Here is a 26,005-nt window from a genome sequence, read left to right as displayed (position 1 = left end):
CCCCAAGTGGAGGCTTTGAAAAGCGCAGATTCACTGACTTTACCTTCCTGTTGTTGAGTTGAAACTCCGCCCACCCTCCCAGTTTCAGGGAGCCCGATTCTAACAGAACAACTGAATCAGGGGTCAGACGTTTGGAACCGGGGCAAAGGTCATATTCATAGGTCAAAGACAGGTATTTCCAAAATGGAAGGTCATATAAAGATGATTCCACCTCTGGCCTGTTCAGAAGGGAGGAATTATGTCAGAGGATCCGGGTTTGAAGTCTGTAGGTCTGAATGACGTTAAAAAGTTATAATCTATTTTAAAAAAAAATCCCATTACAATGGGAATTACTACAATATGTTTTTTTAAAAAAAATATTTTTCTGAACATCCAACTTGCAGAAAGGGGTTAAGACCTTTCAGACTATTTGGAGGTGAATGGACATCACTTTTCTGTAACATCTTCTCCTGCTTCAGACTCTTCAGTCTGTGGTCAGGGTGGGAGTTAGGGCAGGGGTGGGCAAACTACGTCTTGGGGGCCATATGCGGCCCATTACACTTTCCAATCCGGCCCATCAAACTTGAGGAAACTATAAGTTTGTATTACCATGTGCCTTGCAGATTCCTGCCTTTGCGATCGCGGGAAGTATAACAGTCCGAGTTATGATGTTTGTGTCTGAAGCCAATGGTGGACATGAATTGATGTTTGTGTGGATGTTTTCATTTGTATGTCCTGTGATCAAGAATGATCAAAAGGGGGGAATGTAATGGAAAATAAGTATTCTTGGCATCCCGTGTAATCTGTTATGTCTCACTGTATAACCGTCTCGAGACATTCTCCTCGTGGCCCGCCAGGGTGAGGCCACTGTATGTCTTCTCGAGACATTCTCCTCGTGGCCCGCCAGGGTGACGTCACTGTATGTCTTCTTGAGACATTCTCCTCGTCACCCACCAGGGTGACGTCACTGTATGTCTTCTCGAGACATTCTCCTCGTGGCCCGCCAGGGTGAGGCCACTGTATGTCTCCTCGAGATATTCTCCTCGTCGCCCGCCAGGGTGATATATTCGTTGTTTTGTCTCCTCTCATCCTCCCCTCCTCTTTCCTTATCTTATCCTCTCCGGGTCCACTGTATAAGAGACCTTCTTCCTCCTTCCTCCACGTTAAAACGCCAGGCTTTCCCCGCCGTGTGTGACGCCATAATTTTTATCAGACTCATGTCATCATTCATTGCATCAGCTTTTCCAGTCAACGTCACGCACAGGTGGGGTTATTTTAATTGCACACATTTGACACAGTTGTCCCACAAAAGGATCTTGGAAAGGATCTTTTGCGTCAGAATGAGGGAATGAAATCCAGTACTCACAAACCGCTGACACTCGCTTCACTGCTGTGGGTTCTTTGTTTCTTTCAAGGGGGCTTCTTTCGTCTTCGCTCCACACTTTTTGGACTTTAAATGTGTCGCCTTTCGCTTTGTCAAAGCCGTGGCGTAGAAGACGACGGTCACAAAAAAAGCTCCTTGGTCGCCGAAATGTTCTTGGTCCAGGACAGATGTATCAGTAAAAGTCTGCAATGAAGCAACTTTCATTCCTTTTTTTCTACAAAAGCTTTTTTCTTTCTTTATTTGACCCCAATCAGTTTCTAATAAAGAGAATGTGCATGAAAATACTGCCAGTTTTTGTCAAACAGCAACAAGAGAAACATGAACACTCCACTCTTCTATTTATACACACATGACACACGCTTCTTAAAACTGCAGATGCTGCAAAACAACACTTTGACCTGTCAGAGAGGAAAATCTAAACTGGATCATCACCTGATTTCACTGCAGTTGTTCACTTTGGTCGCTCTTATTGCTCCATAAAGCTCTTTATGAAGAGCAATAAGATATCGGTGAGCGACTAGCTGATAGCGGCGAGCAGATAGCAGCGAGCGGCTAGCAGATAGCGGCGGCGCCTCAGTTGAAATAACAGTGAATTACCTGTGACAGGTGAGGACACCTAGCCTAACAACTAGCATTAGCATTAGCCTCTAACACACACGCGTGCAAACGCACACAAACACTGTTTACAGGTGTAAGGACCTGTGTGCGTTGCACTGGTGTTTGTGTGGGTGTGTGTGTATGTGTGTGTCAGCAGCAATCTAACGATGACTCAGATTGTGAACTATGAACTTTGATTCGTCGTCGTCGTCGTCTGTCTTCAGCACCAAGGAAACAAAGTGCAAACAAACACACACACTCCTCTTCCCGGAATGAGTCAGGAGGTTAGAAGCCCCACCCTTGTGCTCCTTGCAGCCAATCACAGCCCTGACTGGTCGTTTTCTCCTCTTCAACGAGCTCCACTGCTGAGGAGGTGGAATCCAGTCAGCCAGTCAGTCAGGCAGTGTCTCTCAGAGGTGAAATGGCTCAGGCAGCAGCTCAGCTGGACCCAGAAACCTTCTCTTGTTCCCTCTGTCTGGATCTTCTCAAGGATCCGGTGACCACTTCCTGTGGACACAACTACTGCAGGAAGTGTCTCCAACACCACTGGGATGCAGAGGAGGAGAGGAGAGCCTACAGCTGCCCTCAGTGTAGGAGGACCTTCACACCAAGGCCTGTCCTGGAGAAGAACACCCTGTTAGCAGCTCTAGTGGAGACCCTGGAGAAGACTGGACTCCAAGATGCTCCTGCTGATGACTGCTATGCTGGAGCTGGAGATGTGGCCTGTGATGTCTGCACTGGGAGGAAAATGAAGGCCCTCAAGTCCTGTCTGGACTGTCGGGCCTCCTACTGTGACTCTCACCTCCAGCCTCATCATGATGCTGCTCCCCTACAGAGACACAAGCTGGTGGAACCCAGCCAGCAGCTTCAGGAGAACATCTGCCCTCGTCATGATGAGGTGATGAAGATATTCTGCCGCACTGATCAGAAGATCATCTGTGGTTTATGCTGTGTGGATGAACATAAAGGTCACAACACAGTGGCAGCAGCAGCAGAGAGGACTGAGAGGCAGAGAGAGCTGGAGGAGACCAGGCAGAAGATCCAGCAGAAGATCCAGCACACAGAGGAAAACCTGAAGGTGCTTCAGAAGGAGGTGGAGTCCATCAACGGCTCTGCTGATAAAGCAGTGAAGGACAGCGAGAAGATCCTCACCCAGATGATCCGTCTGCTGGAGAAAAGACGCTCTGAGGTGCAGCAGCAGGTCAGATCCACACAGGGGGCAGCAGTGAGTGAAGTCAAAGAGCTTGAGAAGAAGCTGGAGCAGGAGATGATGGAGCTGAAGAGGAGAGACGCTGAGCTGGAGAAGATCTCACACACACTGGACCACAGCCAGTTTCTCCACAGCTTCTCCTCACTGCCAGCACTCAGTGCGTCTCCAGACTCCTCCAGCCTGGAGATCCGTCCTCTGAGATACTTTGAGGACGTGGCAGCAGCTGTGACCAAGCTGAGAGATGAAATACAACAAGTTCTGATGGAGACTCAGACAAACATCTCATGGACAGTGAGCAACGTTGATGTTCTACTGAAGGTACCAGAACCCAGGAGCAGAGAGGACTTCCTCAGATGTTCACATCAAATCACTCTGGATCCAAACACAGTGAACAAACATCTGTTATTATCTGAGGAGAACAGAAAAGTGACATTCATGGAGGAAGTTCAGTCTTATTGTGATCATCCAGACAGATTCACTGACAGGGAGCAGGTCCTGAGTCGAGAAGGTCTGACTGGACGATGTTACTGGGAGGTGGAGTGGAGAGGGAGATGGGTTGGTGTAGCAGTGGCCTACAGGAACATCAGCAGAGCAGGAGAGTCAGAGGAAAGTTTATTTGGATTCAATGACAAATCCTGGAGTTTATATTGTTCCTCAGGTGGATATGTGTTTTATCACAACAACATCAGGACTGATGTCTCAGGTCCTTGGTCCTCCAGAGTGGGAGTGTACCTGGACCACAGAGCAGGTCTTCTGTCCTTCTACAACGTCTCTGGAACCATGGAGCTCCTCCACAGAGTCCAGACCTCCTTCACTCAGCCGCTACATGTTGGACTTTGTGTTGTTGATTCAGGTTGTTCAGCTGAGTTGATGAAAGTGTGACTGAAGTCGTCAGAGAGACTCTGAGCTGAATTCTCACCTTTGATTCTTCTTCTGTCTTCACGTTTGTTGCGCAGCGTCTCAGGCTGTCAATCACAGGGTGGGCGGGGCCTGGACGCCATTTCCTGTTTGTGCTCCTGGTGACTGTTGTCCACCTGATGTTTGTCTCCATGGCTGCTGGATGTTTGTGCCACGTTGTTTCTCTTCCTCTGCAGCCCATTCATCCCACAGATTAATAATGTGTCATTAGTCCAAATGACAACTTTATTACTGTGGAAACACAGCTGAGGTCTGTTTCCACTCTGGACCTTTCCACCCTGACCTTTGACCTTTCAACAACTCATCCATCTGATCAACCTTCTGACTGTTGATCCATTTGTCAACAATCAGATGAATGCATGTAAATATTGTGACAGAATTTTGTCTTTTGATTCTGCTTGTTGGCTCAATGTGACAATAGTCAATCAATAAGTCATGAAATACGCCATCAGTCTGTATTGCACAACAATGTCAAGTCAATGATCAAGTGTTGAATTGAAGCAATAAAGCAACAAGACAATCCAGACAGCAGTGGGAGTGTTTCCTGGCAGTGAACTGGTGCCAGCCAATGAGCTGAAGTGACTGAGGTCAGGCTGCAGTACCAAGTGTTCACCAGAGGGGGGAGGCAGAGAGTCAGCAGGAACTCAGCACAAGGTCAAAGGTCAACTAACAGTTAGCAAAGTAGCTTCATCTGCTGCTCAGCAAAAACAGGGGGAAAAAAAGTGTGCACGCACACACACTCACACGCATGCACACTCACACACTCACTCGCATGCACACACACACACGCACACACACACCACTATTTTACAGAACAAGTAGAGAACGGATACTTTACTGACTCACATTGTATTTACTTTATTGCATCATAACACCCATGATCATGTGAATTCATATATAGTGATTATATAATGCTTTATTAATAAATAATATCAAATATAATATACTATTATATTATATTATATTATGTTATATGCATTTCTCGCCTCGGCCTTTAGCGACGTCATATTTAATCAACCCTAAATTAACACAAAATGAGCTTCAGCTCTTGTCCAAACTGCACCAATAAACTGAACATTGTCTCCAATTCAATGCACCACGGTTTATATATTTGAAATTGCAGATGGTTCGGCAACTAAATCTTTATATTCTTCTTCAAGTATTACGGCTTCACTGTGGTGGCAACTGGATCTCCAGGTTGAGTTCAGTCTTCGAGGTTCTCAGGGCTTCTTATCCAATCACAGGATGCTTAAGTGTGAAGTTCAGAGTAAAGCCAGCTAGCTGACCTTGCCATCGGAGACTCCAGATCTGATTGGCTATTGCTACTAACTGCTCAGTGGTCGAGTCAGTCCCTGCAGAAAAACGCGACTATGCGATGGCGTAATTCAAGGCATAATCAGTCAAAGTACGCGTAATCATGCTGTCGGGGGGTCGCATTTATAATCCCCCCATTTTTTGTTAACTTCACTCAAGCGCAACCATTTTCCTCCCGTTCCTTTGAGAACGTTATTTAAAAAAAGCGAAGAAGACAAATAAAAAGAAGACGAAGAAGAAAAAGAAGACGAAGAAGAAAAACAGCAACCAATCAGAACCTTGGTCTTCCTTTACCACTGTCGCAACCCCATCTGAGTGCCTGCACGCGCGGATTTATGAGACGGTTTCCGACGGGTTCCCGATGTGAGTCGCGCATGCGATTATGAACTGACACTTTCGATATTTCCCGATTTATGACATTAGATTAATATGCGTCGTGCATGCACCATTTCAACTGGGGAACATTTAACGTCCGTCGCAGATGGAATCGACTGCGATTTAAAGCATATTAGTAGGTAGAGCTGGAATGTGCCGTCTTTCTAAAAATAATATAATATAATATAATTTGAATCAAAAATAAAAACAACATTTCATCACTCTGTGATTGAAATGTCATATTAACTTATGTTAATATGAATATATATATAAATATTAACAGTAGTTATTAATTAATAACTTAGACAGTTTGCGCCCCCCCCGACACACAAACACCCAGCAACTATGTTTTATAATGTGCGTCAAAACTCCCAGCAGACCGCGCAATAAGAGTTGACACTTTGTTCAGGTATGCACTTATTTCAGCATCTGTTTTGCCACCTCTTTGAAATACAAAGTACATTTTATTTTATTGTTTCAATTTATTGTTTGCTCCATTGTTTTGTAAGCATGAGACATCTCTAAGGTCTGAAATAAAAGATGAGAACTTGATTATTCTCAGCACTTTCTGTCATTTAGTATTCTTTATAATCATAGGAGTAGTGATGGCCAATCGAGGCTTTGTTGAAGCTTCGACACTTGATTCAAAAAATGGTTCATTACTCAAGGCTTCAATGACACAGTGCTCGAGGAGGTCATCTAGTGGTCAATAAAATGAAGTGTAATCGAAAGGTGTTCATTGTTTCATAGGTTGTTTGGGATTTGATTCACCATGCATTCTTGTTGGACAACACTACATGGTTGTATGGTTCAATGCTGACACAATAAAATAAAAATGAAAAATAAAGACAATGTCTCTTATTTGGCACGACTGATTGTAGTAGACTATAGCTCTATACTTATCCTGAGTTTGTGCAATGAATTATATTATATCCTAAAACAAGACTAAATAGCCCATAGTTTAAAAATATGTTCAATAGTAAGTGTTCAGTGGGTCAGATGTTAAATGTGATCTATTTAAAATGTAGAATAGATGAGCTAAATAACACATATATAATACACATTGATGGGAATGCGTATTATATATCAGTCTTGCAAGTCCAAGATTGTCATAATGTACCACAAACCCAAATCACACTCCCTTTTTTTCATCTAAGCTGTTTGAGTAGGGTTATGTTGGGGTGAAAAATCCTTTAATAAAAGAAATGCATTAATCAAACACCTTAATGTAACATTAAGTCCTGCAGCACAGCATCCGAAACAGATTAATAACAGGGTGTCTGCAGGCAATACAGGCAAATGTCCATAAGTCAAGGTAGTGATCATTAAAGATGACAGTGACAGTGGTCATTCAAACAGGGCACTGTTCTCTAAATGCTGAGTGTGTGGTCAGTCAACTAAAGGCCACTGCCCTTCCTCCAAAACATATTGGTAGGAAGGGGACTTTGACCTTTTCCTGTTCAGGTGGCGTTCCCTCCTTCTTTCTCTTTATCTATCACACTCTCAGGACGTCAACTGCGTGTATTGGACCAAAATCATAAGGAGGGTCCAGAAGAAGTCAACCAGAGGGGTTAAGTCCCAACCACGACCTCTCCCTGCAAACAAACGAGAGCCAATCAGTCAGGAGTTCATCATCATATAAACTCTGTCTGGTGCCAGGATCTTGGTGCTCCCTTGGGAGGACACCTGAAGACTTTCCTTCGTGGTTCAACTGGGACTGCTCCTCTGGCCAAACAAGGGGGAATCCATGTACATGCTTGCTTTTGTTTTCAGTATTAAACCTTCTGGAACTTAGGATTCTTCTTTCCTCTGACAGCTCCTCAGTCACTGCTTGGAATGCAGCCAGCAGCTGAAATGACAGGAAAATACATATTTTCTGAATGCATAAACTGTGTTGTGAACTTGATTTTCAGTGTAGCATGATGTTCCAAGTGAGTAAACCCTTCAGCATCATCTATGCAATAACCCAACTACACCATTTGGATTGTACTATAATTATGTCTCTGGTTATGCGTTACATACTGCACCTTGATGCATTCTCCTGTGTTTTCATGCTGCTGATTGGTTAGAGGAGTCACATCAGTATGAGGCGATGCTAGGGCTGCTGCCACTGCATCTCTTTCCTCATGAAGGCGTTAGAGCATTTCAAAGGTGCTGTTCCATCGTGTGTCCACCTCCAATTTGAGCTTCTTCACACCGCGGCCCAGTTGCTTGAAATATGAAACAATCCTCCTGCTCATAGCTCTTATTTCCTCAAGGCCAGGAGTAGCTTCAATTGCATTTTCTACAATCAGTTCAGACAGTGTGCTATGCATTTGCAATATCTTAAGTTGAGGGTGTTGGCTGCTGCATTGATATTGCTGGCTGAATCAGTGACAATGCATCGTATTTTGCTACTGAGGCCCCACTCTGCCATCAGCGTTGCAATTTCTGCTGCAATATGGGCTGCTGTGTGGGTCCTTGAAAATGGCTTAGCCCCCAGAAGAAGAGTAGCCAACTGGTTATTCTTACTGATGTAATGGCAGGTGACAGCCAGATATAGAATAATATAGGAGATATAGAATAAAAAGCTCCTGACATAAGTGATCCTATGCAACTGCCACGCATAGACTTACCAGGGTTAATGGCAACTGCTGGCTGCTGTCCGTTCTTGGGTGCCGGATCAGTGCCTTCTCCATGCTTGGCCCTTAAGTGCCTCAGCATGGATGAGGTGTTGTTGCTGTATGACAGCCTCGTGTCACACAGCATACACTGGACCTGTAAATATATTAATCAGTACGTTTAATTGTGTCATTTTGTGACCTCGGTATTAGTTAGGATTAGTTTTGATTGAGCAATGTCACATAAAGCAACCCATTGAGGCAGCAGTAGATCAACAATTGCTGTGTGCTACGATAATGGCCGTTGTTTTTGTCAAGGGAATCCATGTACAGGTGAAATAAAAATAACACTTGTATTTACCTTATTATCCGCCAGCAATTGGAAGTTGTCCCATGCACGGGACCTTTTTCTAGTTGGCTCCCGCTGCGGCTCCGTCTAGATATCTAGATATCTATATATCTAGCTAGATAGCCTCTCTCTTGCTCTCTCTCTCTCTCTGTATATGGTATGTGTGTGTGTGTGTGTATATATATATATATATATATATATATACATCTGCAACTATAACTTATCTATTTCTATCTATCTATCTATCAAACTTAATATATATGGATCGACTATCTACTACTAACTCTCAAAAAACTAACAACAACCAACAGCAACAAAACCAACCTACTCTGCAAATTTCTTTTAAAATTAGCGCCATTAAATAGGGATGCCCTGTCCCTAAACACAATCGATTCACATGACAAACCGAACCAATCAGGTGATTCATTTGACGTCCGAAGCGCTCAACTGCTTGGAACGTCACTCAACTGCTTGGAACGCACCAGTCACGTGACCAAACCGTGCCTCGGCACAGTGTTTCGATACGTTTGCTTCATGAGCTACAGCGCATGTGTCGGAGCCTCGGGTGTCAGCGGACCATCACTACCAACAGTGTTTTTCCCAAGTGTTCTCTGTTTTGTGTTTAGCATTTAGCTTTCTTTTATAAATGCCAAGTGGTGAGTTGTTTAGTTGACTTTTGGACTTTTGTTTATTCGTAGCTGTCCTTTGTGAGTAAAGGATTGTTTTGCTTTCATCAACTTATCTAAATCGTTCTTGGTTTTTGCCAGAATTGCCTTATGTTGTTTTAGCCTTATTAAAAATATACTTTATTTGCAAATACGTACCACACTCTATTTTTTTCCATCACCCATTTTTAATTGACTATGTTAGTCCTGGTTACCCCTAGTAAGTCCATGCCGTAACATTTCTAACTAGAAGAAAATCAATAATTCACTAAATAAACATACAAACTACTACAGTATATTCTTCGAAATAACCATGTGGCTCTTAGGTGAGGAAGGCACCAGGACCAGACGGTGTGTCCCCCTCCTGCCGAAGGCCTGCGCTGAACAACTGGCTCCCACCTTTACATGGATCTTCAACCGTTCCCTGGAGCTGAGACGAGCGGCATCAAAGGATTAAATGACTACAGACCCGTCGCCCTAACATCTGTGGTCATGAAGTCCTTTGAGAGGCTGGTGTTGAGCCATCAATCAATCAACCGATCAATCAACTTTTATTTGTACAGCAATAAATCGCATTCAGAAACGTCTCAAAGCGCTTTCTACAATCAGAGAGAATGGAACCAACTGGGCCCAGAGAGCAAGCAAAGTGCGACAGTGGCCAGGAAAAACTCCCCTGTGGGAAGAAACCTAGAGCAGATCCAGACTCCAGAGGGCCGTCATCTGCCTATGACCAGCTGGGGTGAGAAGGAAATAGAGAGAGAGACAGAGAGAGAGATAGAAGTAGCCAGAGTGGCAGACAGGCCAGAGTGAGTTGCAGGGTTAAAGCTCTCACAATAAAGAGTAGATGCAGATATATAAGAATAAATAATTCAAATATGTATATAAGTGCATGTTTTTCTAACATTTACATCAAAACATTATAGAATCTAGATAGGCCCAAATGTTGAGTGGTGGGGTGGTGCAGCCGCCGTCCATGTAGGGTGTGTTAGTCTCTGTTTGCTGTCCACGTAGAATATGTTGGTCTGTGTTTGCTGTCCACGTAGAATATGTTGGTCTGTGTTTGCTGTCCACGTAGAATATGTTGGTCTGTGTTTGCTGTCCATGTAGAGAATGCGTTTGTTGATGTTTGGGCCCATGATCCGCCGTTAAATCCGGTCCTCGTCCTGATCCTGGTGGTAAAGTTGAAGTGGTGGTGCCAAGACTCCCAGGACTTCACTCTCCAGCTCCCGGCGTCGTGGTCATCACCTGCCAGAGACACACAGAGACCACCCTGCCTCAGAAAGGCTTCCAATCATCTACAAAGCCCACAGAGTTATTGGGACATCACCCTGACAGCCAGCAGTGAAAAGATGACATGCGGCTAAACATCTCATCACTGCTAATGTTTGGGAAGGGGCCAGAGAAAACTACTTCGTCTGACATGGTCCGAGTAAATGCGCACACCGATGCTATATTCAACTTAGTGACCTCAGACGATTTTCGGCGTGCATCATTGAAAGCACCGTGGATTATAATTTGCCTAAATGTCCGTTTATCTTTGGCCATTAACTTTAAATGCCCTTCAATATCGCCTGTCCTGGCCCCGGGGATGCACTTCACTGTGGCCGATGGCTGTCCTAGGTTAAACATGCCTCACTATACTGTATATGAGCCAATTACCAGAGTATCTATCTCAGCAGGCGTGCTGCTGAGCGGGGCAAACTTGTTAGAGACATGGATGGAGTAAAGCCTGGTGCTGAGAGTAGCGGCGGTGTCTGACTTTCTGGAGCTATGCTTCCTCCTGATAGTCACCCAGCCGCCCTTTCCTTGGCTGCTCGGGAGCCACTGAGGGTGGGGAGCTAGAGGGAACGGGAACCTCCGCCGCTACGCTAGCACTTGAATGCTCCGCTCCAGCTAAACTAACCCTACTAGCTACTAGTATACGGGACTACTGTGCTCAAAGCAGGAAAGTCGTTCCTCACACTGGCTCAGTCTGGCCTCAAGAGCTAACATAGTACTACGCTTTATACAGATCCCTGACTCAGTCATTGAGGGTGAGGTAAAACTAAGCATCTGGCAGTGTCTCAATTCAGGGTCTGCATCCTTTGAACGGAGTGTCCTCCGTCTGAAGGAGGCGTTCTTCGAGGACCCGGCTGAGAAGGATGAACCAAAACCCGCCTCCCCGGTAACCACATGGGACGGTCTAGCCTTCGGCGTATTTCCTGGTTGCGTCACCGCCGTTCCCTCCTGCTGGCCAACCCCGGAAGCGACATTTTTATAGCATCACGCTAACCATTGGTTCGCTATTTGAACAGTTGGATGTTCAAATAAGTAAAAACTCGTTAAACTACGTTAAAAACTGAATATTTTATGTGAAATTTAATACTTTAATTTATACGTTGTGTCTTTGCCAGTACATGCCGCTAATTTCAGCTGACTTTCCAGGATCCCATGATGCTTTGCAGCAGCACGCAAAGCATCCTGGGATACCGAAGGATGCGAAGGATAGTAGCGGTGTATCCTTGGAATCGGCTAAAAGTAGGGCGCATTCCGAGTACACATTTGGGGCGTCCTTCGGACTTTTGGGAATTGGGACAAGCCTTCGCGCATTGCTATGACGCAACTTCCTTTCAAATGCATTCTCCGAAAGATGCAGACCCTGAATTGAGACACAGCCATAGCTTCTCTGCTGTGACTCCTCCCAGTGCCATTCTGTATCTCCCTGTAGCAACTTCCTTAGTGGAGCAGAGATCTCCGACAGATTTGGAATAAATTGAGCCAGATATTGTACCATACCCATAAAGCGCATTAAAGCTTGTTTGTCATCTGGTGTTGGCATCTGCATAATGGCTTGAATTTACTCACAATCAGGACGCAGACCATCAGCATGGAGTGCATGGCCAATGTATTTGACCTCTGTCGTTCTGAACTTACATTTGGCTTTATAGAATCTTAGGCCATTTTCATTTGCTCTTTTTAGTAGACTCACCCCAGAGTCACCCCAAACAAGCAGATCACCAATGATGTTGACCACCCCAGTCAACCCCTCGATCATCTGGGCTACCGCTCTTTGAAACACTTTGCTGCAGATGAGATCCCAAAGGGAGGGCATTTGAAGCGGTACCTTCCAATGGGCGTGTTGAAAGTGCAGAGCTTGGAGCTCTCTTCATCTTCACGTCCAGCACAGAGAAATAATTTGTGTTAGGCATGTGTGATACCACCTCCTCCACAGTGAGAAGTGGATAATGTTCTCTTCTTATTGCTCTATTCAGATCCTTGGGATCCATACAAATTTTGGTCTCCTGTGGAGTGACAACAGTTACCATGCTATTTACCTATTGAGTTGGTTCCAACTGTTTTGCTATGACCCTTGATCGCTCCATCTTATGAAGCTGATCAATCTCTCTGTCTCGGAGAGCAACTGGGAACCTCCTGGGTGCATGTATCACTGGTTTCACTTCTGGGTCCAGTTTTATGATGTGTTCTCCTGGTAAGCATCCAAGTCCTGTGAAGAGATGCTCATATTCTTTAGGGATGGCATCTGTTTTTCCATGCTGTACAGTCTCTTCACCATTTTTAGCTCTGTACTTGTTTCTATTTTAGCTCCAGCTATTCCCAACAATAGCTGGAGCGTCTCTCTCTACTATTTCGAAGTCAATCTGGCGTGCTTGTCCCTTGTACTGGCATGTGAGTGATGTTTTGCATAGTGGCTCCATCTTGTGGCCTGAGTACGCCACTAATCTGCAGCGAGATGCATGAAGCTCATTGTCAAGCTTCAAAGCCTGAAATGTCTTGGCTGATATAACATTGCAGTCAGCGCCGGTGTCAATCCGAAATCTAAGTTTCTTTTCATTGATCAGCTCTTCAGTCCATCTGTCATTGTCACTCTTTGCCTTTTTTGACAGCTGCAATATCTTTCATCTTCATTGTCCCAATGGAAATTTTTTCATCATTGTCAGTATATTCCTGATTAGATTCCACAGCACGCACCTTTTGTGATTTGTTCTGGCTGCTTGCCCGGCACATCTTTGCAAAATGATTTTTCTTTTCACATTTCTTGCATGTTTGTCCATAGGCAGAGCGTTTTCTCAGGTTGTGCCTGTAGCCACAACCTTTGACTGTTGATTTTCTTTTCACTGGACACAGGGTTTTCATTCATGCTACCACGTCTTTGGTTGGTTGTTCCTGTACTAATTTTCTGCACCTCAACTTCTTCATGCAAAGCTTTCACTTGGGTGGATGTCAGCTCACTGGCACGGCACACATCAAGTGTTTTAACAAGGGTGTTGTTTTTTTTCTGGGTTCACTGTATTCCCGGAACTTTTGCTTTGTAAGACAGTCAAATCCACATCCTGAAGTGTTTTCTCTAACAATGGAAGTTCCTCAAAGACGGGGGTTACAACTGTATCAATCTCACCTATTGTAATTAACTAACATGATTTACAAGTCGCGGGAAAGGAACCCCCGAGGGCCAAAAGGTATCTCCTTGTGTTTGTTGGATTTGCATTCAGGGACTGTCTCTGCCTTTTGTTTAGAACTTTCCTTTGAAATGTTGTGAGTGTCAGTGCGAGAGGTACGAAGGTCTTGGTGATCTATTGTTGCTGTGGAAAATTACCCCTGATGACCAAAAGGTTCCCGAGTAGGAAGAGTAGATCTGATTTGAATCTTTTAAATATTCATTTTAGCAGTGTCTCTGTTCTGGGAGGATATTTAAGGGAAGGAACAAGAATCTGAAGCTCGCTTTTTTCTCTCCTATTCTGGGACCCACTCTCTCTCTTTTCTCTCTCCTTTTCTGGGACCCACTCTCTCTTTTTTTTCTCTCCTTTTCTGGGACCCTCTCTCTCTCTCTCTCTCTCTCTCTCTCTCTCTCTCTCTCTCTCTCTCTCTCTCTCTTCTTCTTCTTTTTCTTTGACTTCTTGATTTGTTTACCATAATTTTTACACAACCGGTCTGTTACATTTTTGCTGCATTTTTACTCTGGACATCGCAATAAACTGGTATGTTATCCATTTCCCTTCAGTGTCAACTTTTTGAGACTTTTGTTCTATGTTGAGAATAATCTGACATTAGATGTTGATTAAGTCTTCAGTTATATGGTAGATTTATCTGAGTAATGCTAGTACTCTTTACCTCTGAGTTGAATAGAAAAGATTGAGTATAATATCTCAACCTAGATGTCTGGGCTGTTCTTCTATGTTAAGAAGGTCACTGAATGCTTTGTCTATATCTGCCATCACTGAACTAAGATAGGGATTAATCAGAATCCCAAAGACCTTAGTTATATGGTAAGTTTCACTGGACATTATTCAAACCCTTAACCTCTGAGTTGGTCAGATAAGATTGGGTATCATGTTCAATAACCTCTGAATACTCCAACCCAGACATCAGGCTATTCTTCCATGTTTAATGAACAAACTGAATAGTTTTGTTAATTTATATAAGCCAACCCTGAACTGAAGACTAATGTCAGATCACAAGAATTTTATTATTATTGAGTCTATATTCTTAATTGTTAATCAAGTCTTTCTCTCAATCAAGATATAAAAGTAAAGTTATTATCAAATGGAGTCAGATTAAATTAATTATTATGTATTTTACTTTGAAATCCTCACCTTGACACCGGAACGACGGAATACGTATTGGGGAGATATTACTATTTGTGTCTAGATATTTCCTCCCCTACAGCTTCAATGGAGCTATTTTGTTCCTCTCGGATAAGACAAACGTGTTACAAAAAAAAAGGAGGTGGTTTGAAGCCATTTTTGCTTTGTCCTCTTAGGTTTTTCTTCTGACACCATGTAATGTCTTGTGTTAATAAATTATTTAATAGAACGACTTCGTTTTTTTAGTGCAAGCTCCGTTTTTTATTTTGTTACTCCCAATACGACTCTCAAACGGAAAATGAGTCACAAATGCCATCCGGTTCACTTTCAAATTAAAATCACAATGACTTACAACAATATGCTACATATCTGACCGCAACATCGAGAGGCCGAGATGAAAACTACAAGTAAAATATAATATTCTGCACCTCGCCCCTATGTTCTGCGGACTGACTTTGAACTTTGAAATCAGCAGTACTGCTGATTTCCTGGAGGGACAAACCAAAGTCATTTCACCATTGCCTGAAATAGCGAGTGAACTGAATCTAACCTGAACTATTTTATGGCAAAATTATACAAACAAAATGATGAAATAATCACCACAAATCAATCAAACACTCTGCTGATTGTTGTCTGTGTGGACCGTTGGATAGGAACTCTGTGTGTGTTGCCTCTGAAAAACGGCTGCTTTTATAACTGCTGAGTTATCAGAGCAATGAACTTTTTAGTGTTCCATGTCACCTGGATTTCTGAAGAATTTCTTCATCTTATCTCCATCTGTCCATCATCATATTTCGCTGAGTCAAGTCCTTGTTTCCCAGAAAGACACTAAAATTTCATTTTAAAAAATTCTTGTTTTTTCTGAACTGTAATCATCGGTGATGTGGAAGTGATTCAGACGAATAGTCTACGTTTAGAAATAAAGAAACTGCTCCTATATTTGAAAAACAGAGCAGCAATTCAGAGTGTGATTGTTTAAAAGCAACCCTTATCGATAAATCTTTTTTTTTCCTTCAGTCTGACTGCAAGGTCCCCTCAAAAAGTTTGTATTTTACAAACTAAGTACAAACTATTTTCATGAAAAAAAATCTTAAAAGGAAATGACCTGACCTTAAGGTCAAAACTCTAGCAGCCCTTGTTATACAATTATTGGACTGTTTTATTGAAACTATTTGGCTCAAATAATAGGTGAGGAAGGACAGATAATTATAAGATTTTGACTTCAGAAGAAAGAACAAGAAATTGATCATTTTGATCGTCTTTCTGCTCGTGGTTTCTGAATCGTGCCCTGACATTTAGACATTCAGAGGCAACCCATGCACAGAGTTCCTATCCAAAGGGCAAAGAGGCGAGAATCAGCAGAAAGTTCAATTTCATTCTGAAGACAACGGTGTTCATTTCGTAATGTTGTTTGTTTTATTTTGCCAGTAAATAGTTCAGGTTCGATTCAGTACGTTTGATATCTCAAGGGAACAGTGAAATTGCTTTGTGCAGCTATCAGCACAATATTACTTAGGGTGATTAAAATGGTTTGACTAAGACAGCAAGCACTATCAGTTATTATTAAGAAAATAAAGTGCGCGCACACACACACACACACACACACACACACACACACACACACACACACACACAAATTAGACTCACTGATTTTTTTAAATTTTATTTTAACAGTTGTAATGAACAAGAGTTTTTTGTTAATTGTTATCATCAGTGATGTGGAAGTGATTTAGACATTAAGTCAAGGTTTAGAAATAAAGAAAGTCCAACTCGAATAGAAATACAGAGCACCAATTCAGAGTGTGATTCTTCTTCTTCAAAAAAAAAAACCCTTATGAATTAAAATCACCCACAGGGCTGCAGATCTCACTCTGGGTTGCAGCATCTGCCCACAAAGAGAATGCTCCTGGAAGGGTTGTGTTGAATGAAAAACAAGAAGGGGTGGTCTGCAGTGAAAGTTTGGCATATCGAATTGGTCACGACCACTTCAGTTGCAGCAGCAGCTTCTGTTCCCTCCTCGTTGACCTCAACATACGCCTTGTGGTAAACATCTGAAAGAGTCAGGCTTTGGTCTGGAGACATGCCTGTCAGAGAGGAGGCAAAAAGGGAGATATATTTGATCGATTTTCTGTATTATAGTCGAAACCAGTGTTTCTCAATCACTGTACCGCGACACACTGGTGCACTAGTGACACACCATTATCCACACCAGCTTTGTCACGAAAGCGGGGAGGCAAAAATACACCCGGCTAAGAGAGACACCAGGGCCCTTCTCCCCTGACCAAGAGTGGGACATGAGAGTTGACCTCAACAGGCAGCTCAGGTTCCTCACAGAGATCACCACCACATCTCTCCACCCTGACATTGTGGTGTGGTCCTCCAAGCCAAGAGTGGTGCACCTCATCCATCCAACTGTACCCTCAGAGGAGGGTGTTGAGGCCGCCTTTGAGCGCAAGAAGGCCAAGTACGCTGAGCTGGTAGCTGAGTGCCGGGAAGTTGGCTGGAAGACCACAATCTACCCAGTAGAGGTTGGCTGACGAGGCTACATGGGGCTTTCGACCACACGCCTTTGGAGGGACTCAGGAGTTACTGGAGGGAAGCTGCGAAAGGCCATTAAAGACCTGGCAGAGGCGGCTCAGAAAGGCAGCTTTTGGCTCTGGCTCAGGACAGGAGTTGGGGAAAGAACACCAAACCCCATCAACAACCACAGAATCAACGAGGCAAACGTCCCTGTCACTGCCCCGCCACAAGGAGACGTTCCAGGATTAAAGGAGCGAAACGTCAATGAATGGTAGTTCCTGGTTGATGACCCAGCAGCTGACCCGTGAAAGAAGTGCGACAGGCAGCAATGCCAAGCAGGAAATGTCACCTACCTATACTTTTACAGTAAGTCATAAAATAGCTATATTTCATTTATTTTTCAGTGTTTTAAGAGTCCTTTCAATAAAGAGCTACCGTAATTTCCAGACTATAAAGCACACCTGAATATAAGCCGCAGCAGCTAAATTTACGGGAATAAATAAATGTGTTCATATACAAGCCGCACTGGACCATAAGCCGCTGGTGTTTCGTCAGGAAATTGGTCTGCGGAGCAGATCGGTTCGGCGGCTTCACCGGAGCTCACAAAGACGGAGCGCATAAAGACAAGAGAACATACAGGCGAGAGCGCGAGCGCGCCGTGCTCAGAAACATTATTTGATTGACTTGTTCTGCGTTCACCCTTTTCTTGTGATCTAGAAATTATCAGTATTTCTCTATTTCCTTCTTTGACAGCCAGATCGACTGCGTTTAACTTAAAAGCTGCATCATATGCAATTCTTGGTTTGTTTTCCACAATGAGGGTTTGTGCATGAAAACTTCCTTTGCGCGAACTGTCTTGCTCACGTTCTGTATTTGGTTCCACTTTTGCTTTCGTTGTTTGCGCGAACTGCCTGTCTCACTCTTTCCCGAGCCCACCCAAAAATCCATAAATTGAGAAGGTCCCCCTAGTGGCCGTTAGCTGTAAAAAACAAAAACAAAAACCATAGATTAGCCGCACCGTTGTATAAGCCGCAGGGTTCAAAGCATGGGGGAAAAGTAGCGGCTTATAGTCCGGGAATTACGGTAAATACCGTGAAGACACATATTTTGTTCTAACTTTGCTTTGCTTAATTTTCAACTGACATTAAAAAAAAACATGTTTTCTACCTATCCCAGGATCTATTTTTTCCTCCCATGAGGTGAGTCACCAGAACACTCCATCCATCTGCTCCTGCTCCAGCCCCTCTGTCACATTTTAGAACCCATTGTGGGCCCAAAAGTCAAACAGTTCGCCCACCCCTGATATAGAACAAAAATAGAAATTGCATGAATTCTATTGAAAAAGAATAAGATTTGTTTCAAGTTTGGAACAAGTCAAGTGTCCTACCAGTGAAGTCGCTCAGTGAGGCACTGAAGGCATTGACCATCCCCATGCCGACCAGGACTTCTTTCAGTCCGTACTCCTCCTCCATCTTGAACCTTGGCATCTTCACCTGGACGTTGACCTCATCCATCCTAGCCAGTCGAGTCCACTCCACAAAGTTCTCATAGGTCAGCTCCTTCTCCAGCTGGTGGTTGATTTGAATGACTTAGTCACTTTTCTGAATCTCTCATTAGTTTTTTATTTATTTATATTTTTTAAAATGTGTGTCCAAGTTTCTGTCCCACCTTCTCCAGGCCTGTAGTACCGTCCGCTACTTCTTGAGGTAAAAAGATCAACATGCTGAGATCTTTTCCTTTGTAAGGCAACTCCAGGACCTGTTCAAGGGAGCATTTCAAGCATGATTGTTGTAATTCCTTTTTTTTCTGATCAGAAATCGGTGTTTATGGCGGCTCATAAATAGCAAGAGATTGGTAGGACCTGGCAGTTGACTTGAGGAATGAAGGTGTAGGGAAATGTATCCTCCTGGAACATCATCTTCACCAGCTTCTTGTCATTCTCCAAGGAGGAAATACAAAAATATGTTAACATCAAGGAACTATGTGAAATCACCTTTGGAAAAGTGATGTTTATCACAGGATTTAAACTGCAGCGTTTGAAGGGTATGTGCAGATATATATATATATATATATATATATATATATATATATATATAGATATATACATACATATAGATATATATATACAGACCATGGACTTTGAAGGGACAGCGAGGCAGATGTCACTGATCGGTGGTACCTTGTTGATTCTGAACTCGGCCTCGCTAGTTTTGCTCTCCTCAAATATCTTCTCCCAGGTGTCTTCGAAGTAAAGGGCATTAACCAGCACCAGCTTGGTCCTGCTATCCAACACACCATTAGCCAGCAAATCCTTTATTTTTCCTGAAAGATCGCATGGACATGGATGAGTTGAGATGTTTCACAAATTAAGGAAAACATTTGATACATTTCTAGAAAAAACACCTTGAGTTTGTTTCTCCACCCAGTTGTTGATGTTCAGTCTTGCTGCTTCGGATCCGCTCTTGAAATTCACAGACTTCAGCTCACCGTAGTACTTGCTGATGCTTTCCAGGTACTCCTGAAAAACCAGGAACATTATGACGAGTTAATTTCAAGGAGTGAAAATTCCTGACTGACTGACTTCGAATGGTTGATGGAACAGTTGAGCCATATCAACATAATCACCTTTATCCTGTCACATATATGAATGAATACATATGTCTATGTAATGCATATTTACATGTGTGTATATGTATACAGCATATGTGTATCTATATATAATGTATATTTATGTGCATTTATGTATTTTTGTGCGTATGTATATACAAACACATATATATATGTACTGTGTATATGTATAGATAGATATTCTTGATTGTTTGTCGATTGACTTGAATGTTTCTTGTATCTTACTGCAATTACTGTTTATTATTAGGAGTAATACAGTGTAGTTTCCCAATAAAGTACATCAATCATATATATAAATATTTGTGTGTGTGTGTGTGTGTGTGTGTGTGTGCATTAAAACAGGCATGCTTATTCCACACACACCTTCAGGAAATGCAAAGACTGCTCCCCGTACAGTCGGTTGGCAACATGGAGAGCATACGGAGCCTCTGGCTTGTTCAGCTCACTCAGTAGTTTCTTAAAGCCAGCGCTAACATCATCAGCTTTTAACCCCTGTAAAGAGAGGAGAACACTGTTACGGAAATGCATTGAAAGGGCACCTATGATGCTTTTCCACTTTTCTAAGCTCTAAATACTGTTACAATGTTGAATCCTAGTGTCAAATGATGAGAAATCGTCAAATAATGAGGTTCATGTGTTTGGACGTGCAAAGCCCTGCAAGTTGTTGGGCATGGTTCTGTATGCTCTGTTCACTGAGTTTTTTTTTTAACACTGGGAACGCATTGACGTGAATGCGTTCCGTATTTCCTTTCACGGCCAAGCTCAGGCACACTCTCGGACTGGTTCTGCCCTCTCCCGCTCTGACCTGGAGGTTCTGTTGCTGTGCGCGGCTCCAAGAAAATGTTTTTTCGATGTCAGGGAAATTAAAAAAAAAAAAAAAAAATGCAGAGCGACTGCCAAGCGACTACCGAAGCACCAAGGACCACAACCATCGGAGTGGAACAAACAGAGAAAATGTTGGAGATTTGTTCAGCCTAATGCGGATGCCATGGAACACCGGCCCGGTCGGCAATGGCAGGGAGACGGGCTCAACTCGGCCGGTGGACGACGAGAGAATAGTAACACATGTAGAACATGTATGAGGACTGTGAGTGTATTGTGACCGCAAGTTTCGCTCCTAGCGATTTTCACGCTGCCAGCATGTTAACAGCGGTTGTATAGAGCAGGGTGCAGGAAATACGAGGAAGCGTGCAGCGAGAAACACGATCTACAAAGCTTTCAGTGCGGGTAATCGTGTGTTGTTGCTTTGGAGGGGACAGAAATCAAATACAAAGGCCCGAAAATTGGTATGATAGGTCACCTTTAAATCATCAATTGACCGATCAAAGTTTAGCTAGGTTGCTGTGGCTTCCACCTGCATTCTAAGCGTGAGGATCTCGTTTCTCCATGAATTCTCCTTGAATATTGGTGGTTGACAAGCAAGCTGTCATGCAACATTAAAAACTTGCACCACATCTTGCTTGCACACAAATTGCTATCATTGTCTTGGGTGGACCTGTGTCAACTCAAGCGCCAAGTAGCACTTGGCCAGATCTGTGTTCCTGTACCAGCACATTGAACTGAGAACTGGCCAGGTGCACTTAACCTTTAGTTAACAGGATGTGGGAGTGTTGCATTTTTGTTCTATTCCATATTAAAACTAAACGCCAAGCCTCCCCTTCCATGGTCTTGGGAATGTATTCCAATAAAGGAATAGCTTCCATCTTAAGTTCATTGCTTGTGCAATTGTTGGTTTTGTGTTACCTCAGGAAGTTTGATCTGGACTTGCTGCTGCTGTTGTTGTTGTCCATCGTTAAAATGGAGGACCTATGGATGAAAATGAAAATGTGATTAACCACTATAAATATATGTTACTAAGACAACATCGACAAGCACTTCTGCGCAGCTGCTGTCGGGGCCCTTGTTAACCAATGGTGTCATTCAGACCAGACTCAAAGTGGTGCGCACCTCCGCACTCCATTCGCGCCGTGCAGCGATCGTTTGGTTGTCTGGGCTATTATGTGCACGAGCCGCGAGCAATCGTGTCAAGCTGGACAGGGAGTCACTCAAAGAAACACGAGAAATTTCTAGTTAATTTAAAAAAAAATAAAAGTAGTTTTCAAAAGAAAACACACACACACACAGTTTCAGTATGTAATTGTTCTTTTTGTTTTTTTCCTAGAGTATAAGAAAAACAATAAAAGTCTTCAAAAGTTGCATATGGAGCAGGGTAAAAAAAAAAAAGTAAATTAATTTGCGATTAAAATATTCAATTGCAATTAAAAATTGTTCTGAGTTAACTTGCGATTAATTGACTGACAGCCCTAATATATAAATATAATCTCAGCACAAATTTGGTGAATAATACACACTTTGGTTTATGATTTATTTTAAGTGACTTTTCCATAGTCTTAATTATTTATTTATTTATTTATTCCTATTATATTATTATTTAGAAAAGCAAATGAAGATCATCACCTGGTGCCCATACAGGTGTTAGGAAAACATGGATTCCTAATATTCGTTGTCTTGCGTGACAATTGCTTAAAGTTTTACAAACTGGGCAAACAAATTGTTTGAATTGGTGCATTTACAGGGACCTCGTATTTCAATAGAGAATTCCACACGCTCGTTGTCGTTAACATCCTTTTTTGCATGTCCAAACGGACGGGTGAGTGAAAAGCAATGCAATGCAATCTAAAATCTGACCACTAGATGGCACAATTTATACACGCTGCAATTTTAAAGGTTCACAGCTGACCACAAATACTTTAAACCATATAACTCATTATCTCTGTAAGAAGTAGGTTGAGGAAAACTTCAAAACAACACAGCGTCACTTTATTTTCATGACATTGTCCACGCTTCCTACTTTTCTTTCAAAGACTTTACAGTTTTAGTGTGCCGTAGGACATAACAGTGACGTTAACAGATAGACAGAGTTAATAACAAACAAAATTAATGTGTTAAAAAAAAGAGTTAAAGTCCCAGTGATTGTCACATCCCGTATACAAAATTTGTACTCCACATTTGACCCATCATCCCCTCAAAGGGGGCCAGTGGGCAGCAGCGGTGCCACACTACCCTACCTACGACTGGTATTGTTCATGAGAATGGAGATAAGATCAAGACATTCTTCAGAAATCCAGGTTACATGGAACTATAAAAAGTTCATTGCTCTGATAACTCATCAGTTATAAAAGCGGACGTTTTTCAGAGGCAACACACACAGAGTTCCGATCCAACAGTCCAACAGGCAAGAATCAGGAGAAAGGTAAGTTTGATTCTGTGATGTTTATTTCAGAATTTTGTTTGTGTAATTTTGCCAAAAAATAGTTCAGGTTAGATTTAGTCCAGTCTAGATTTAGTATTTCAAGGCAATGGTGAAAGGACTTTGAAAGACTTTGTGCAACTACCAGTACAATATTATTTATGATGATTAAAGTTATTAGACTAAGTCAGCAAACACCATCACTTATCTCTTTGCACTACTTTTTGTTACTGGAATGATTCATATTCCCCCCATATGAGATTATTAAAGGCACTCTATTCTATTCTATTCTATTCTACTTGTGTCGTCACAAATCCTATGACTGTGGAGTGCATTTCAATCCTCTGCCCTTATTTCTTTATTTGTTTTCACAATGGCAACACTGTCCCCTCTTTCCGAGGCCAACACAACCTTTGCTCTGGACTTGTTGAGAAAGCTGAGTGACGAGGACAAGACCAAGAATGTCTTCTTCTCCCCCTTCAGCATCTCGTCGGCCCTGGCGATGGTGCTGCTGGGGGCCCGAGGCAACACGGCTCAACAGATGTCAAATGTAACCAAGGACAAGTTGTCTCTGGGCAAAGTTAATGACTCTGTGAGTTGGTTAAGGACACGTGTCCTCCGCAGTATCCTGGCCTGCACTATCTTGCGGCACATCACTCGTTTCTATGCAGCACGGTTGCAAGCAGACATATCATCAGTGGTCAAGTGGTAGAGTGTCTGCCCTGAGACTGGCAGGTTGTGGGTTCGATCGCCTGCCATGTCATACCAAAGACTGTAAAAATGGTACCCATTGCCTAACTGCTTGGCACTCAGTATTCGGGGTTGGAATTGGGGGGTAGATCACCTAATGATTCCTGGGTGTGGCACCGCTGCTGCCCACTGGCCCCCTTTGAGGGGATGATGGGTCAAATGTGGAGAACAAACTTTGCATACGGGATGTGACAATCACTGGGACTTTAACTCTTTTTTTTAACACATTAATTTTGTTTGTTATTAACTCTGTCTATCTGTTAACGTCACTGTTATGTCCTACGGCACACTAAAACTGTAAAGTCTTTGAAAGAAAAGTAGGAAGCGTGGACAATGTCATGAAAATAAAGTGACGCTGTGTTGTTTTGAAGTTTTCCTCAACCTACTTCTTACAGAGATAATGAGTTATACGGTTTAAAGTATTTGTCAGCTGTCAACCTTTAAAATTGCAGCATGTATAAATTGTGCCATCTAGTGGTCAGATTTTAGATTGCATTGCTGTTCACTCACCCGTCCGTTTGGACATGCAAAAAAGGATGTTAACGACAACGAGCGTGTGGAATTCTCTATTGAAATACGAGGTCCCTGTAAATGCACCAATTCAAACAATTTGTTTGCCCAGCTTGTAAAACTTTAAGCAATTGTCACGCAAGACAGCAAATATTAGGAATCCATGTTTTCCTAACACCTGTATGGGCACCAGGTGATGATCTTCATTTGCTTTTCTAAATAATAATATAATAGGAATAAATAAATAAATAATTAAGACTATGGAAAAGTCACTTAAAATAAATCATGAACCAAAGTGTGTATTATTCACCAAATTTGTGCTGAGATTATATTTATATATTAGGGCTGTCAGTCGATTAAAATATTCAATCGCGATTAAAAATTGTCCTGAGTTAACTTGCGATCAATCGCAAATGAATTTACCTTTTTTTTTACCCTGCTCTATATGCAACTTTTGAAGACTTTTATTGTTTTTCTTATACTCAAGGAAAAAACAAAAAAAAACAATTACATACTGTGGAGGGGCAAAGTTGCCTCCCCACGAAAAAGGGGATCGTCTTAGTTGCCGGCCGGATCCACTTGGTGAAGAGGTCTTTGAGGCGGGTGTACAACTCCCGAGGAGTCTCTCCAGGCCTGGCGTCCGGTTCCCGGAACCTCCTGCGGTACACCTCCTCGTTGATCTCATACTTGCGTAGAATGGCCTCCTTCACCCGATCATACTCCATCGCCTCGTCGAGATCCATGGCCACATAGGCACTACGCGCCCGTCCAGACAGGTAGGGCACCAGTAGCACCGCCCACTCCTGTCTTGGCCAGCGGTATGCCAGGATCAGCCGCTCGAAGGTGGTGAGGTACTGCTCGATGTCATCCCCCTCCTCCAGCCGGGGGACCGCCTCTCTGGACCAGGTCACTGGCGCTGCTGGTGCCGCAGCTGGTGCCGCCGCCGCGGCTGGTGCCATGGCCGCTGGGGCTGCTGTGCCCGGGGGATCTGGAACCACAGGGGCTGCTAGCGGGACCGGGGCAGCTGCTGCGAGGGCCCCTCGTGGCAGCACCGGTGGTGGTTGCGGTGGGTGCCGGCGGTCAGCATCCACATCCTCCCGGAGCTGGTTCAGTTGGACCTGGACCCCCTTCCAACGCTGCTCCTGCTTCTGTGCCTCCCTCTCCTGGGTCTGCAGGGTCCTCATCAGGAGCTGGTGCAAGGTGGTCCAATCGCATACCTGCGGCTGGTCCTCACCAGCTGCCTGGGCCTCACCGCCTGACTGGGTCTCCGCTTCCTCCTCGCTTTCCTCGTGCATCAGCCTGGAGTTCTCCATTCTCCTCCAGGCCCGGCCGTCTTCCATTCCACGGCCTCGCCTCCTGGCTCGTCCTCGGGTT

At 43.4% G+C, this 26,005-nt stretch overlaps 4 protein-coding genes and 1 pseudogene across 11 annotated transcripts in view; 1 reads left to right on the top strand and 4 right to left on the bottom strand.

Moving 5' to 3' along the window:
* The window catches only part of LOC142889185 (NLR family CARD domain-containing protein 3-like), a 256,712-nt gene that overhangs the window by 7,307 nt on the left and 223,400 nt on the right, over nt 1-26,005 (bottom strand). The gene's annotated exons all lie outside the window — the stretch shown is intronic.
* Nucleotides 1-26,005, bottom strand: part of LOC142889189 (tripartite motif-containing protein 16-like) — a 274,833-nt gene that overhangs the window by 227,271 nt on the left and 21,557 nt on the right. The gene's annotated exons all lie outside the window — the stretch shown is intronic.
* LOC142889188 (tripartite motif-containing protein 16-like) lies at nt 2,356-4,612 on the top strand. The gene has a single exon (XM_076027851.1). The coding sequence runs from the start codon at nt 2,382-2,384 to the stop codon at nt 4,050-4,052; it is 1,671 nt and encodes a 556-aa protein (XP_075883966.1). The 5' UTR covers nt 2,356-2,381; the 3' UTR covers nt 4,053-4,612.
* On the bottom strand, nt 10,715-12,268 carry LOC142888934 (uncharacterized; annotated as a pseudogene).
* Nucleotides 16,582-25,971, bottom strand: LOC142888933 (leukocyte elastase inhibitor-like). Its single transcript, XM_076027440.1, has 9 exons — nt 25,166-25,971; nt 23,783-23,882; nt 20,485-20,613; nt 19,897-20,011; nt 19,673-19,815; nt 19,355-19,432; nt 19,162-19,251; nt 18,881-19,061; nt 16,582-17,057 (listed from the first exon to the last, which is right to left on the bottom strand). Exons 1-9 carry the CDS (start codon nt 25,969-25,971, stop codon nt 16,840-16,842), a joined length of 1,860 nt encoding a protein of 619 aa, XP_075883555.1. The 3' UTR covers nt 16,582-16,839.

Source organism: Nelusetta ayraudi, unplaced genomic scaffold (genome assembly GCF_046127955.1).
Source record: "Nelusetta ayraudi isolate G7.1 ecotype Tasmania unplaced genomic scaffold, CSIRO-AGI_Nayr_v1 ptg000021l, whole genome shotgun sequence".
NCBI lineage: Eukaryota > Metazoa > Chordata > Actinopteri > Tetraodontiformes > Monacanthidae > Nelusetta > Nelusetta ayraudi.
This window is presented reverse-complemented; position numbering and strand designations above follow the sequence as displayed.

What these genes read in the sequence shown, in the direction of transcription:
- LOC142889188 (XM_076027851.1), top strand. Translation starts at nt 2,382, where the DNA reads ATGGCTCAGGCAGCAGCTCAGCTGGACCCAGAAACCTTCTCTTGTTCC.
- LOC142888933 (XM_076027440.1), bottom strand. Translation starts at nt 25,971, where the DNA reads ATGGAAGACGGCCGGGCCTGGAGGAGAATGGAGAACTCCAGGCTGATG. An exon ending in TTCCTCAAGTCAACTGCCAG is followed by an intron (nt 19,252 to 19,354) that starts GTCCTACCAATC and finishes TCCCTTGAACAG; the next exon opens with GTCCTGGAGTTGCCTTACAA. An exon ending in GTACTACAGGCCTGGAGAAG is followed by an intron (nt 19,062 to 19,161) that starts GTGGGACAGAAA and finishes ATCAACCACCAG; the next exon opens with CTGGAGAAGGAGCTGACCTA.